At 35.2% G+C, this 15,476-nt stretch overlaps 1 protein-coding gene across 6 annotated transcripts in view; it reads right to left on the reverse strand.

Annotated features, from left to right (window-relative positions):
• BRWD3 (bromodomain and WD repeat domain containing 3) overlaps positions 1-15,476 on the reverse strand; it is a 132,465-nt gene that overhangs the window by 56,146 nt on the left and 60,843 nt on the right. For all 6 annotated transcript variants that reach the window (XM_054471249.2, XM_054471250.2, XM_063660510.1 and 3 more), the window contains 6 exons: positions 14,812-15,033; positions 6,777-6,877; positions 5,926-5,996; positions 4,905-5,005; positions 4,240-4,280; positions 726-830 (listed from right to left, as the gene is read on the reverse strand). In XM_054471249.2, coding sequence (XP_054327224.1) covers positions 726-830; positions 4,240-4,280; positions 4,905-5,005; positions 5,926-5,996; positions 6,777-6,877; positions 14,812-15,033 — 641 coding nt within the window. The remainder of the gene's footprint in view (positions 1-725; positions 831-4,239; positions 4,281-4,904; positions 5,006-5,925; positions 5,997-6,776; positions 6,878-14,811; positions 15,034-15,476) is intronic.

Here is a 15,476-nt window from a genome sequence, read left to right on the forward strand (position 1 = left end):
CTTATATTGGTTGCCAGAAAATATGAAAACATAATGGCCAATTTATTATCTTAAATATGAATGTTTTTAAGAACCCATAAGTCTTATAAAAAAGCAGATTTAGTACCATTTTTATGTAATTAAATATGACATTATCAACAGGTGGCTATGATGAAAAAGTCATTTCTATATTGCAACTAATGGAAAGATAGTTGATTTCAGGGCCATACCCTAAAGAAGCTGTAGTGTCCCAAAGAGGTAATTATGTATCTTCCAATCAACAGTGAAGATGACAAAACTGAATGCTGATTAAGTGGATATTTATTACTGAGTAGGAATGCTAACGATATAAAATATTATAAAAGTATCCTTAGAAAATTAGAGAAAAAGTTAAACATATGATGACATTTAATAGGGACAACTCTCAAGGTAAAAAGTAAAATAGATATATTTTTTAATGACCTATAAAAAACTAAGGCAGAGAATGGCTCTGTAGGCATCAGTAGAACACAGAGATCTTTGAGTCACAAAAGACCAGAATATGAAATGAATCAGCAATGTTCCTGTCATCTACTCTGTCAATCAACAGTAACGATGATTTGCTTAGAGGCTGTACAGATGCAAACTTCATGTCTACAATTAACTTCAAACTATTTATTAATGTAAAGAGATATTTTATATTCATTATTAAACTCAATGTAAAATATATCATGAGAACCACATAAACATCTAACATATATTCTTACCCAGTCATTTTAGTAGCCATGTCTAGCACTATACTCTTCCATTCTTGTTGCTGATACTGCCAAATTCTTGCCGTTCCATCTCGACTTCCACTAACAAATCTTAAACTAGAAAGAGTTAAAATAACTTTATTAATTTCCTCAAAAATGTAAATCAGTTTTTTTTTGATAATATAAGCAACACATTAGCCCTCACACACTACTGAGGGGAATGTAAAATGGTACAGTCACTTTGGAAAACAGCTTGGCAGTTCTTCAAAATGTTAAACATAGAGTTATCATATGACCCAGAAATTCTACTCCCGGGTATATATCCAAGAGTAATGAAAACATAAGTCCACATAAAAATGTGTACATGAATATTCATGGCAGCATTATTCATAATAAGCCAAAAAGTGGAAACAACCCAAATGTCCATCAATGGGATAAATGGATAAACAAAATGTAGCATATTCATACAATGAAATATTATTTAGCAAAAAAAAGAAAGAAAGAATGACAGACACAGTTAACATAGATGAATCTTGAATAGGCAAACCTATAAAGACAAAAAGTAGATTAATGGTTACCAAGAGCTGGGAGTGAAGAGATAGGAGAATTGGAGGTTGACAGTTAAAGGATATGAGCTTTCTTTCAGGGCCAATGAAAATGTTCTAAAATTGACTGTGGTGATGGTTGCACAACCCTATGAATATACTAAAAACCAATGAATATTATGTTATGTAAATTATATCTCAATAAAGATGTCATTTAAAAAGAACACATATTCACCCATACTTCTGTCACTGTTAACACTTCAGTTTCTATTTTCAGAATTTATAAAATACAGACATACACACTTCAATATTTTCTACTACAAAAAATTGAATTGAACTACATATGTTTTTCCCTAGCTTAACTGTATTTTGTAGATCTATTTCTATGTTTACAAGTACAAAACTACTATCACTTTTAATAGGTGTTCAACTATATGAATGTACCAAAATTCTTTTAATTAATCCCTTAATGATCAACTGTTGTTTCCAATCTTCACCATTATAAATAATGCTGTGATGAACATCTCTATATAATCTTTGTACAATCTCATACATATCTTTGCTGAGTCTGAGTAGGTGTATTTTTAAAGCTTTTGATACATACTGCCAAATTGTTTCCCTGAAAAGTTTTTTTAATAATTTACAATCTCATCACAAGTTGTAGAAGTGTCCATTTTCCCAAAACCCTTGGCAATATTGGGATTATCATTTTTCATTATCTTGTCATTCTGAAAGAAAAAAAAGTGACTGTTATTTTAATTTATATTTCTTTGATTATTAGTAAAGTTGGACATCTCCTCATGTGTTTATTGGCCACACGAATAATTAAGACCACAATAATGTATTTTTTTCCTTAATGGAAAAAGACAAGGAGTTAAAAATTTAGGTTCTTCTAGCATGAAAGAACAGTAGCTATACTAATGTTCAAGCATCTAAGTCAGTATAATGCAGTCAAGTCAACCTTAAAATTTATTTGGTGGTTTTTTCATTCCTAATATAGACATCACTCTTTGTAGACCATCATTATTTACTCTCGAATTGGACAAAAATGAACAACTCCATCACAGTAATTATTTGCTGTCAAAAAATTATTTCAAAATAAAACATGATCATCCTATAAAGTCCTTATAGGCCAGGCACAGTGGCTCATGCCTGTAATCACAGCACTTTGGGAGGCTGAGGCGGGCAGATCACAAGGTCAGGAGATTGAGACCATCCTGGCTAACACGGTGAAACCTCGTCTCTACTAAAAATACAAAAAATTAGCCAGGCGTGGTGGCAGGGGCCTGTAGTCCCAGCTACTCGGGAGGCTGAGGCAGGAGAATGGCGTGAACCTGGGAGGCGGAGCTTGCAGCGAGCCGAGATCAGATCACACCACTGCACTCCAGCCTGGGTGACAGAGCGAGACTCTGTCTCAAAAAAAAAAAAAAAGTCCTTATAGACATACAAGTTGAGCTAGCTGAATCCAAAATTCTAAAATCTGAAAGAGTTTGAGTGTCAACATGATGCCACAAGTCAAAAATTCCACACCTGGCCTCTTGTGATGGGTCACCAATAGTCAAAACTTTGTTTCATGCACAAAATTATTTAAAATATTGTATAAAATTACTTTCAGGCTGCATGTATAAGGTATATATGAAACATAAATGAATTGTGTTTAGACTTGGGTTCCATCTCCCAGCATATCTCAGTATACATATGCAAATATTCCAAAATCTGTAAAAATATCCACTTCCGGTACCAAGCATTTTGGATAGGAAATAACCTGTATTTGAAACAAATTTATGCTAGGTGCTTAAAATTTTAAATCTTTTATGCTAGGTAAACTTTTAGGCTACAGCCTTTTTGGCCATCATCTTTTAGGGATTAGACATTTTAGAGAGTGCAAGGATATCTGCATATAATTTCTGAATTTAGGGATATAGGAATAATGAGTGATGTAGATATTCAGAGAAAGTCAAGACAATTAAAAGCTGGAACATTCAGGAAAGGTTTCAGGTAGAGCATGAACCATAAAAGGAAGATAAGACCTAGTTAAGAAGAGGGGGAAAAAAAGAAAGGAGAGGCAGAAGAGAGGAAAGGAGAAAGAAAGCAGGAGAGAGACAGAAAGAGGTTAGGGGAAGGTAGGAAGTGACATTTCTTAGTAGAAATGATGCGAGGAAAAGCATAAGCAAAGGAATGGATGAGATGTGAACAGAAGCAGGGTACATCAATTAGGCTGGATCTAAGGATTCATATAGAGAATAGTAGCAAAGAATGTAGCTCTAAGTCATGTGGTAAAAAGCTCTGAATGCCAGGCTAAGACATTTGAATTCTATTCCATAGACAGAGAAGAGGAAACACTAAAGATTTCTATAAAGAACAATGTTGGCCAGGCAGGGTGGCTCATGCCTGTAATCCCAGCACTTTGGGAGGCCAAGGCGGGCAGATGACAAGGTCAGGAGATCAAGACCATCCTGGTGAAACCCCGTCTCTACTAAAAATATAAAAACTTAGCCAGGTGTGGTGACATGCACATGTAATCTCAGCTATTCGGGAGGCTGAGGCAGGAGAATTCCTTGAACCCAGGAGATGGAGGTTGCAGTGAGCCGAGATCGCACCACTGCACTCCAGCCTCGGCGACAGAGCAAGACTCCGTCTCCAAAAAAAAAAAAAAAGAAAAAAACAACAACAACAATGTTACACTGGCAGAGATGGACAGGTCAAATAATGGAACACTCGACTAACGTGGGTGCTAACAGAAATAGAGCAAAATAAACAAAGAAGAAAGCACTCAGAAAGGAAGACCTGATAGGCTATGGTTACTACTTGGATGAGATTGTGGAAGTGATGGCTAAGGATGTCATCAAAGACAAACAAGGGCTTTGAACCTGAATAACTGGACAGAAATAAGGTATCTATCATAGAAGTAGCTGCATCTGAGGGAATGGTAGTAAAATATATGAAACATCTGTTTACACAAATATGTATTACATAATTACCTGTCTCCATTGTTACAGAACTGAACAGCAACAACTTTATCCTAAGACATGAAACAGATTTTTGGTTAAAATGGACTTATTTGTAAAATGAATTAAGTGCTCTTTCTCTCAAATTCATAGGCAAAAACATCATGAAGTAGTTTTTTTTTTTTTTTTTAATTTCAATGAGGCCCAAAACAATGTACTAACTATTGAGGAATACCTATTGGCAGTAACAGGAAACAAACCAGACATAGGGAAACCTCATAAACCATATCTCAAGAGACAAATAGTTCTGAATAGATATTAGTTTATTATGTCCTCCATAATAAGACAGCACACTAATGTAAGAGAACACCTTAAAATAGTTAATTTAATAGTAGTTGCATTAAATTTTACACGTAATTTTATTAATGTTTGAAAATAAATCAATCACTTCCTGTTTCCCACATCATTTATTTAATTATTTTCCAATGGAATCATCTGACAATCTATAGGTAATCTTCTTTTAGAATAATTAACCCATATTTTTACAAGTATAGTATGTATAGTAGTGATGACAAGAGTAAAGTGTAAGCCAAAATTTGTGATTTGTATATGTTACTATGGTACAGATCAGAAAAGAAATGAAATAAGCTTTCCAAGGATGTTCAAAAATAAAGCAACCATTTCTGATTTTCTCTTACCGTATGTGACTCTAATTCAGCAATTTTCTCAGGAACCTCAGAACCCAAATAATATATTCTAATCACATGGTCAGTACTACCAGTTGTAATGAACATACCACCTAGAAGATTAAAAAACAGAACAAAACATAGTACCAAGGAACCTTAAAAACCCTCTCATTACTTCCTTAGTTGTATGCTACCTTTCATTAGTAAAAAGGCTTAAAGAAACACAAGGTTGTCTTCTAATTATTGGAGACATACTAGCGATTTAGAGAAAACGTAAAACTATATCATTCATCCAACAAAATCTACAAACTATATACACTGAATACAGGCCTATGATCATAAACATTAAAGAACACATCCTAAGGAATGCACTTCTTTATTTAGAAACGTAATGTTCCAACATTATTTATAAGACAACTTATCTACAACTCTCTTTACCGTGGCTACAGTGGTTGAGTGTAAAAAGTCAACTGCTTTTGGGATGATGAAAAAGTTCTAGAGATGGATGGTGTGACAGATGCAGAACAATGTGAATATACTTAAAGTTACAAACTGTACACTTAAAAATGGCTAAAATGATAAAATTTTAAGTTCTGTATATTTCACCACACTCAAAAAAAGGGAAAAAAAAAAGGTTAAATAATGTAGGATTCTTAGCAGTAGTGAAAGCACCGTAAAAGTGTTTTCAATATGGAGCAACAGTACATGTTTTTTTGTAAACTCTGGGCAGAATTTTTGTGTTGATTGGGGGGCAGTAAACTTTTTTGTTAGTGGGTATTTAGAGTAGGGGGTCTGTTTTTTACCAAGCAAAATCACTATTATATAAAAATGTATTAAATTATGAATAAGGAAAAAAAATCAACCTTACACATTACTTAGAGTCCAAAAGAGTTTATCTATCATAACACATGGTTCAGATTTTTGATCTCCTTCAATTAACACTCAAATGTGTATCTTTTTTCTTCATAAATCACTTTTACAACTGGATCATTTAATATTCTAGATGCTTAAAACATTCCAGTTTTACACATACCAGAACTGAAAGATGAACAAGATATCTGGACTCCAGGTCTGGATCTCTCAGTAAATTTCACCGGGCGATCTCTAAAGATAAAAATAAGGTGTTTTTGTGTTTCATCATGTTTAGCTAATGGGCCAGAATGTTAGCACACGACTGGGATACTGATCAATTTGGCATCAATATTATAGAAAAAACAAAAGGAACGTGGTCAATAAGTACTATTCTCATCAATTAGGTTAAAAATGCATTTAACCTTGCAAATATACTTTATGATATCAGTATTATTACTATAGTTTTATTAACCATATTACTTACTACTACCATTATGAGAAATCTTACCAAAGTAAGAAATGAAACAAATAAAATTCTACCAGAATTTTCTATATAAATTGTCTCTTCAACATTAATATCAAAAAAATTTTGGCTGGGCGCAGTGGCTCATGCCTGTAATCCTAGCACTTTGGGAGGACGAGGTCAGGAGATCGAGACCATCCTGGCTAACACGGTGAAACCCTGTCTCTACTAAAAATACAAAAAATTAGCAAGGAATAGTGGGGGGTGCCTGTAGTCCCAGCTGCAGAAGAGGCTGAGGCAGGAGAATGGCGTGAACCTGGAAGGCGGAGCTTGCAGTGAGCCAAGATCACGCCACTGCACACCAGCCTGGGCAACAGAGCGATACTCTGTCTCAAAAAAAAATTTATCCTAAAATCTCTTAACAACCTATTGAAGTAGGTATGGATATGTATACACAAATACACATACACATATGTAAATATATATATTTAAATACATGGACTATTAAGAATCAAGGCAATAGATAAAAAATTAACATGCTTAATTTTTCACAAAATTTCTAAACTTACCTAAACTTCATTGTTTTTACATGCCATTGCCAGAAACAGATTGTTCCATCAGCACCAGTAGAAGTGAGGTATCTGTTTGTGCCTTTAGTTGATGGACAAAACTTAAAAAAAAAAAATTCTTATTCAAATAAAAAGTTTTCATGTTCAGCCTAACATCAAACACAGAGTATTTTAAAATTGTAATCATGTAACAAATATAATTTCAATAAATTCAGCTAAAAATTTTTGTTTCAAGGGACTATTTAACTTTCCTAGATTAATAAATACTTTATAAAAAATTTAAAATATCAAAAAAACTATAGGAAAAGTAACTGAACTTAGGGTAAAATGTTTTAGTTATAAAAAATTACTTTTAAATTATTTAACATTACACTTTAAGATTTTTAATCACTTTCAGTGGAGAATAAACTCTCAAGCGCATTACTACTTAAAACTTTACAAGTGTGCTATATATACACTTATAGAAACAACTGTGGAATTTTTATAGTTCAGATGGGCAGAGGATTAGAAGTAAATCTAAAAACACTTGGGAAGTTAATATCCAAGTATTTGGTTTTATTATTTATTTCACTTTAAAATCCAGTTCCATTCAATTAAGTATATAATTTTGTCTTTTTTAGATGTAAGCCATTTGTTTCCATAAATAATGTAAAATAGTTCAAATCGTTATTCGTATCATATCATTGTGGGAAAATGGAGAGCAAGTTTAAAAAAAAAAACTTAAGTTGTCAATATAGAGGACTACTACTATGTCAGAAGGATCAAGGCCTTTATCATGTGGGCTTCTCAGGTTCTTACTCCCAGTATTTTACATATCCTCAGAAAAGAATCACAGAAAAGGGAAAAGAACAACTGAGCTCCTGATGTCTGGGACACAGGAAAAAGCTGAAAATTGGACAAGAGTTTCTGGTATGTCAATGAGTTTTTAAAATCCCAAATGAAGACAATTAAACATTTCCATTGAGATGATGACTAAGGATTAAGATATATAGAGTTTGAATACATTTTGAATGCAAATCAAAAGAAAATTATCATTATAGAAATATGAAGTAATTTACTTAGCTTCTTTGGAAGCACAGAACTTCTAAAGACAACAGAGATGAATTCAAACAAAAATTACTCATTAATATTATTCATTAATAACTGATGTGCAGTAAAGAAACCAGGACTCATGCCTATATAGTCCTCCATTGGTATCACTGAGACATTGCTTCCAGGACCTCCTATGGATACTAAAATCAGCAGATGCTCAAGTCCCTGATATAAAATGGTATGGTATTTGCAGATAACATATGTACATCCTCCTGTATACTTTAAATCATCTCTAGATTACTGATAATACCTAATACAATGTAAATGCTGTAGTAATTTGTTGTTATACTATATTACTTAAGGGATAATGACAAGAAAAAAATCTATACATGTTCAGAACGAATGTTAATTTTTTTCAAATGACTTTTGTTCCTCAGCTGGTTGAAGCCACAGATGCAGAATCTACGGATACAATGGGTAAACTATATTTTCATTTCTGAGATTGAGAAATTTGCATTAAAAAGCTTAATCTGGCTGGGCGTGGTGGCTCACACCTGTAATCTCAGCACTTTGGGAGGCCGAGGCAGGCAGACCACCTGAGGTCGGGAGTTCGAGACCAGACTGGCCAATATGGCAAAACACCGTCTCTATTAAAAATAAAAAAATTAGCTGGGCATGGTGGCACATGCCTGTAATCCCAGCTACTCAGGAGGCTGAGGCATGGGAATTGCTTGAAGCCAGAAGGCAGAGGTTGCAGTGAGCTGAGACCGTACCACCGCGCTCCAGCCTGGGCTACACAGCAAGACTCTGTCTCAACAACAACAACAACAAAAGCTTACTCTAAAATCTACAGCAGTAATCCACAAATTATGGCCAACACACCAAATTCAGCTTGTTGTCTGTTTCTGTAAATATAGTGTTATTGGAACACAGTCGCCTTACACTGTCTATGGCTGCTTTTGCACTACGGGAACAGAGGTGAGCAGTTGTGACAGAGATTGTATGACATGCTAAGCCTAAATATTTACTATCTGGCCTGTATATTTGCTGATCTCAGATCTACAGGAATTAGACAATTAAATATGAAATAGTATAATTTTATAAAGTGAAGAAATATTGAAACCTTTATCTCCACTGCATTTAAATTGCTTCATCTATCACAAAGGGGGACCTGGCCCATTAATGTGCCTTAATAGAATTGTTTTAAATGAGAAATCATGTTACGGATTGTTTAATAAAAAAATCATGTTATGGATTGTTTAATAAAATCATGTTACGGATTGTTTAATAGAATTGTTTTAAATGAGAAATCATGTTACGGATTGTTTGATACATACCTATTGTACAAAACTTAGGAAATGTGGAAAAACAGAAAAAAAGTAACATGTAATTCTGCCATTCAGTGGTAACCACTATTAGCATCATACCATTTTAACTAAATTTTGTTAAAAAAATACAAAACGTGGGAGAATATATCACTGATGTTAATAAATACAGCCAATACACAAATAATAAAGAACATGTAAAGAATACCAAAAGATGACTATTACTACAGACAAAAAAATGAAACAGAAGGGAAGATACAGAGTTGCTGTGCATACAGTGGAGGGGGTGGGGGCGGGCAGTGGTTTACAATTTTAATCAGAGCAATAAGGTGGTCAGAGAAGGTCTCCCTGAGAAGGTGACATGTGCACAAAGCACATAGAAACTGAGAAAACAAACTATGTGAATATCCAGGGAAGACCACTCCAGAGAGAGGAAACAGTAAGAGCAAAGGCAGCCATGTACCTAGAATGTTCAAGAAAAGCAAAGTGGCCAGCAGTTAAGCAGAGTGAAAAAGGCAAACAAACACGCAGTAGATGAGATTGGAGAGCGCCAAGGAGGCTGAGAATACAGAGCACTGAGGGTCACTGTGAAGACTTCAGCTTTAACTCTGAGATTGGAAGCTATTGACGGTCCTGAGCACCAGTGACATGATTTAACTGCCATTTTAAAATAACTTTGTCTGTTAAACTGAGAGACTAAACTGGGGCAGGGGAAAGGGACTGGAAGATGCAGGCAAATCGGTTAGAAGTCTATTTCAATAATCTAGACCACAGGTGATAATCCCTCAAACAGGATATCAATAATAGAGGTCATGAGAATTTGCCAGATTCTAGATACAGTTTGACGGTAGAACCAACATGATTTGCTGACAAGTTAGATACAAAGTATAAGAGAAAGATAAAAGGGATGATCTATTCTGAGCAGTTGAAAGCATGGTATTGCCATTTGTTTGGATGAAAAGGCTTGGGGAGAAGATCTAAGGAAGAAAAAATAGTTCAATAATGAATATAATGAGTTTGAAATGCCTAGTAGACATCCATGTGATGATGCCAAGGAGATAGTTGCATAAACAAGTATGGAGCTAAAAGATAGATCCTAAATGGAGATGGAAGTTTGAGAATCATCAGTTTACAGATGAAATTCAAAACCACGAGATGACTAAGAGAAAGAGTATGATAGAGAGGTCTACAGATCTCTAAGGCACTACAATATGTAAAAGAAATGAGAAAATAAACTAGCAAATGAAACTATGAAAAAAACAACAGTATCATAAATATTTTTGATTATTTAGTAGTCCCTCCTTATCTGCAGAGGACACATATCAAGACCTCCAGTGGACGCAGGAAACCTTGAATAGTACCAAGCCCTAAGTTTTTTCCTGTGCCTGCACACCTATAAGCTTAATTTATAAATTAGGCACAGTAGGAAATTAACAAATAATACCTAATAATAATGTTATAAAATTATAACAATATACTATAATAAAAGTTATATGAATGTGGTGTCTTTCCCAAAGTATGTCATTGCACTGCATTCACCTATTTTCAAACCATGGCTGATGGTGGGTAATTGAAACCTTGGAAAGCCAAACCGCAGATAAGGGGGACTACTATAATCGAATGATTTTTTTCAATGGCATATGACAGTATGTCCAAATTCCAGAAATAATCAGTCAGATATGATAGTGAGATCACAAGTAACTGATAATCTCCCAAATCAAAATGCATGAAATAATTTCAAATAATCAAAATGTTGACATGAATTTTTTCAAATTCAACACACACTGAACCCAATTGTTGCTAGCTCCCCATGAAAAGATCATATATTATTTAAATAACACAAAAAAATGGCATACTTTTTATTTCCTAAAGAATAAACAAAAGTAAATGGGTGCAATTATCTCCTCCAAAAGTGGTCTCTTTCTCCAAAGTGTAAAAATTTTAAGATTCCTCTGTTTTGCTCTTAACAGAAAGAAGAGGATAAAAGTTCAGCTTCATTAGTTTTGTTAAATAAAAAATATTTTAAGTTATCCATGACTTTCACTACAACCACTATGTGGACAAGTATTAAAAGAAGCCAACGTATTCTACATTAAAAATCAAATTGAGGCTGAGTGCAGTGGCTCGCATGCCTGTAATCCCAGCAATTTGGGAAGACAAAGACAGAGGATTGCGTTTGAGTCCAGGAGTTTGAGACCAGCCTGGGCAACATGTCGAATCCCTGTCTCTACAAAAAAATACAAAATTTAGCCGGATGTGGTGGCGCATGCCGGTAGTACCAGCTACTCAGGAGGTGGAGGTGGGAAATCACTTGAACCTGGGAGGTGGAGGCTGCAGTGAGCCGAGATCCCACCACTGCACTCCAGCATGGGTGAGAACAAAACAAAACAAAACAAAACACATCAAACTGAAATAAAAAATCACTGAAACTAAGAATAAAAATGTCCTTCACATTAACCTAAACACAGACATACACATACTAAATCTGACTGGCAAACATCTTGCATTAAATATTAACACAAGGTATGTCAATATTCAAGTTAGAAAATGTTTATATTCTTTTTTCTTTAATTATACTTTAAGTTTTAGGGTACATGTGCACAACGTGCAGGTTAGTTACATATGCATACATGTGCCATGTTGGTGTGCTACACCCATTCACTCGTCATTTAACATTAGGTATATCTCCTACTGCTATCCCTCCCCCCTCCCCCACCCCACAACAGGCTCTGGTGTGTGATGTTCCCCTTCCTGTGTCCATGTGTTCTCATTGTTCAATTCCCACCTATGAGTGAGAACATGCGGTGTTCGATTTTTTTGTCCTTGCGATAGTTTGCTGAGAATGATGGTTTCCAGCTTCACCCATGTCCCTACAAAGGACGTGAACTCATCATTTTTTATGGCTGCATACTATTCCATGGTGTATATGTGACACATTTTCTTAATCCAGTCTATCATTGCTAGACATTTGGGTTGGTTCCAAGTCTTTGCTATTGTGAATAGTACCGCAATAAACATACGTGTGCATGTGTCTTTAGAGCAGCATGATTTATAATCCTTTGGGTATATACCCAGTAATGGGATTGCTGGGTCAAATGGTATTTCTACTTCCAGATGCCTGAGGAATCGCCACACTGACTTCCCCAATGGTTGAAATAGTTTACAGTCCCACCAACAGTGTAAAAGTTTTCCTATTTCTCCACATCCTCTCCAGCACCTGTTGTTTCCTGACTTTTTAATGTTCGCCATTATAAATGGTGTGAGATGGTATCTCATTGTGGTTTTGATTTGCATTTCTCTGATGGCCAGTGATGATGAGCATTTTTTCATGTGTGTTTTAGCAGCATAAATGTCTTCTTTTCAGAAGTGTCTGTTCATATCCTTCACCCACTTGTTGATGGGGTTGTTTGTTTTTTTCTTGTAAATTTGTTTGAGTTCATTGTACATTCTGGATATTAGCCCTTTGTCAGATGAGGAGGTTGCAAAAATTTTCTCCCATTATGTAGGTTGCCTATTCACTCTGATGGTAGTTTCTTTTGCTGTGCAGAAGCTCTTTAGTTTAATTAGATCCCATTTGTCAATTCTGGCTTTTGTTGCCATTGGTTTTGGTGTTTTAGACATGAAGTCCTTGCCCATGCCTATGTCCTGAATGGTATTGCCTAGGTTTTCTTCTAGGGTTTTTATGGTTTCAGGTCTAACATTTAAGTCTTTAATCCATCTTGAATTAATTTTTCTATAAGGTTTAAGATAGGGATCCAGTTTCAGTTTTCTACATATGGCTAGCCAGTTTTCCCAGCACCATTTATTAAATAGAGAATCCTTTCCCCATTTCTTGTTTTTGTCAGGTTTGTCAAAGATCAGATGGTGGCATTATTTCTGAGGGCTCTGTTCTGTTCCATTGGTCTATATCTCTGTTTTGGTACCAGTACCATGCTGTTTTGGTTACTGTAGCCTTGTAGTATAGTTTGAAGTCAGGTAGTGTGATGCCTCCAGCTTTGTTCTTTTGGCTTAGGATTGACTTGGCAATGCGGGCTCTTTTTTGGTTCCATATGAACTTTAAAGTAGTTTTTTCCAATGCTGTGAAGAAAGTTATTGGTAGGTTGATGGGGATGGCATTAAATCTATACATTACCTTGGACAGTATGGCCATTTTCACGATACTGATTCTTCCTACCCATGAACATGGAATGTTCTTCCACTTGTTTGTATCCTCTTTTATTTCATTGAGCAGTGGTTTGTAGTTCTCCTTGAAGAGGTCCTTCATCTCCCTTGTAAGTTGGATTCCTAGGTATTTTATTCTCTTTGAAGCAATTGTGAATGGGAGTTCACTCATGATTTGGCTCTCTGTCTGTTATTGGTGTATAGGAATGCTTGTGATTTTTGCACATTGATTTTGTATCCGACTTTGCTGAAGTTGCTTATCAGCTTCAGGAGATTTTGGGCTGAGACGATGGAGTTTTCTAAATATACAATCATGTCATCTGCCAACAGGGATAATTTGACTTCCTCTTTTCCTAATTGAATACCCTTTATTTCCTTCTCCTGCCTGATTGCCCTGGCCAGAACTTCCAACACTATGTTGAACAGGAGTGGTGAGAGAGGGCATCCCTGTCTTGTGCCACTTTTCAAAGGGAATGCTTCCAGTTTTTGCCCATTCAGTATGATATTGGCTGTGGGTTTGTCATAGATAGCTCTTATTATTTTGAGATACATCCCATCAATACCTAATTTATTGAGAGTTTTTAGCATGAAGGATTGTTCAATTTTGTCAAAGGCCTTTTCTGCATCTATTGAGATAATCATATGGTTTTTGTCTTCGGTTCTGTTTATATGCTGGATTATGTTTATTGATTTGCATATGTTGAACCAGCTTTGCATCCCAGGGATGAAGCCCACTTGATCTTGGTGGATAAGCTTCTTGATGTGTTGCTGGATTCGGTTTGCCAGTATTTTATTGAGGATTTTTGCATCGATGTTCATCAGGGATATTGGTCTAAAATTCTCTTTTTTTGTTATGTCTCTGCCAGGCTTTGGTATCAGGATGATGCTGGCCTCATAAAATGAGTTAGGGAGGATTCCCTCTTTTTCTATTGGTTGGAATCGTTTCAGAAGGAATGGTACCAGCTCCTCCTTGCACCTCTGGTAGAATTCGGCTGTGAATCCATCTGGTCCTGGACTTTTTTTAGTTGGTAAGCTATTAGTTATTGCCTCAATTTCAGAGCCTGTTATTGGTCTATTCAGAGATTCAAGTTCTTCCTGGTTTAGTCTTGGGAGGGTGTATGTGTCGAGGAATATATCCATTTCTTCTAGATTTTCTAGTTTATTTGCATAGAGGTGTTTATAGCATTCTCTGATGGTAGAACCCGTTTATATCCTAACAGGAAAGAGTGTGCTCTTAAGGCATTTACAGGTTTTCTCCCTTCTTAACAAATACAAATAAGATATCTCACTCTATTTATAGAACTTTTTAAATCATCTTTTTACTTATTTATTAAAAAAGATAATTATAAGAAAAAGGAACTTAAAAAAATACCTTGCTGCAGGGTAGGAGCAAAGTCCAGAAGGGAGCATTTTTCTCTTGTTATTCTTTGGACTATTATCTATACAATGTAACATAAAATCAGAGAATTCTCACCTTTATTACATATGTTCAAGCTAAATTTTATCACTTTTCTTACCTGTATGGAAGTAATAGAAGCTGAATGGCCCTGAAGGACTGCAACGGGTGCACAAGTTCGAAGACACCATACTCTTACTACCTTATCACAGCTGCCTGCAGCAATAAGAGTGTTTTCATAGTTAACAGCCATGTCAGAAATTTCAGCAGAGTGTCCACGAAGTGTAGCAAGAAGGCGTCCATCATCTGTAGCCCAAATTTTTACTAAACAGTCATCTGAACCCTATAGTAACAGAAGGACAATAGGTTTATAATGAAGCAGAAATTCACTACAATACCCCCACCCAAAAAATAGCCAAAAAGAAGATTTTTTTAAATTACTTCTAAGCCTTTACTTTCTAGTCTCCTCTCTACATATAATAGGGATCCAGTAGCAAGTATAAATGATGTCCAAATGATAGCAATAACAAAGCATTGTCCAAAGTGACAATGGCATTTGTGAAGAACTTTTCAAAATTACCACCAATCCTGACAACGCAAAATATTTTAAACTCACTTTTTAGTGATTTGGCATTAAGTATTTTTACCATCATTTCTTTCTTTAGGACTGACAGCCTTTTTGTAAGTTATTTAAATATTTTTTCCACAAATTATTCAGAATTTAACCTAAAGTCTACAAGCATTTCTCAGTAAACATGAGGCTACCCGTTAATGATAATTTCTGGT

Source organism: Pongo pygmaeus, chromosome X (genome assembly GCF_028885625.2).
Source record: "Pongo pygmaeus isolate AG05252 chromosome X, NHGRI_mPonPyg2-v2.0_pri, whole genome shotgun sequence".
NCBI classification, from domain to species: Eukaryota; Metazoa; Chordata; class Mammalia; order Primates; family Hominidae; genus Pongo; species Pongo pygmaeus.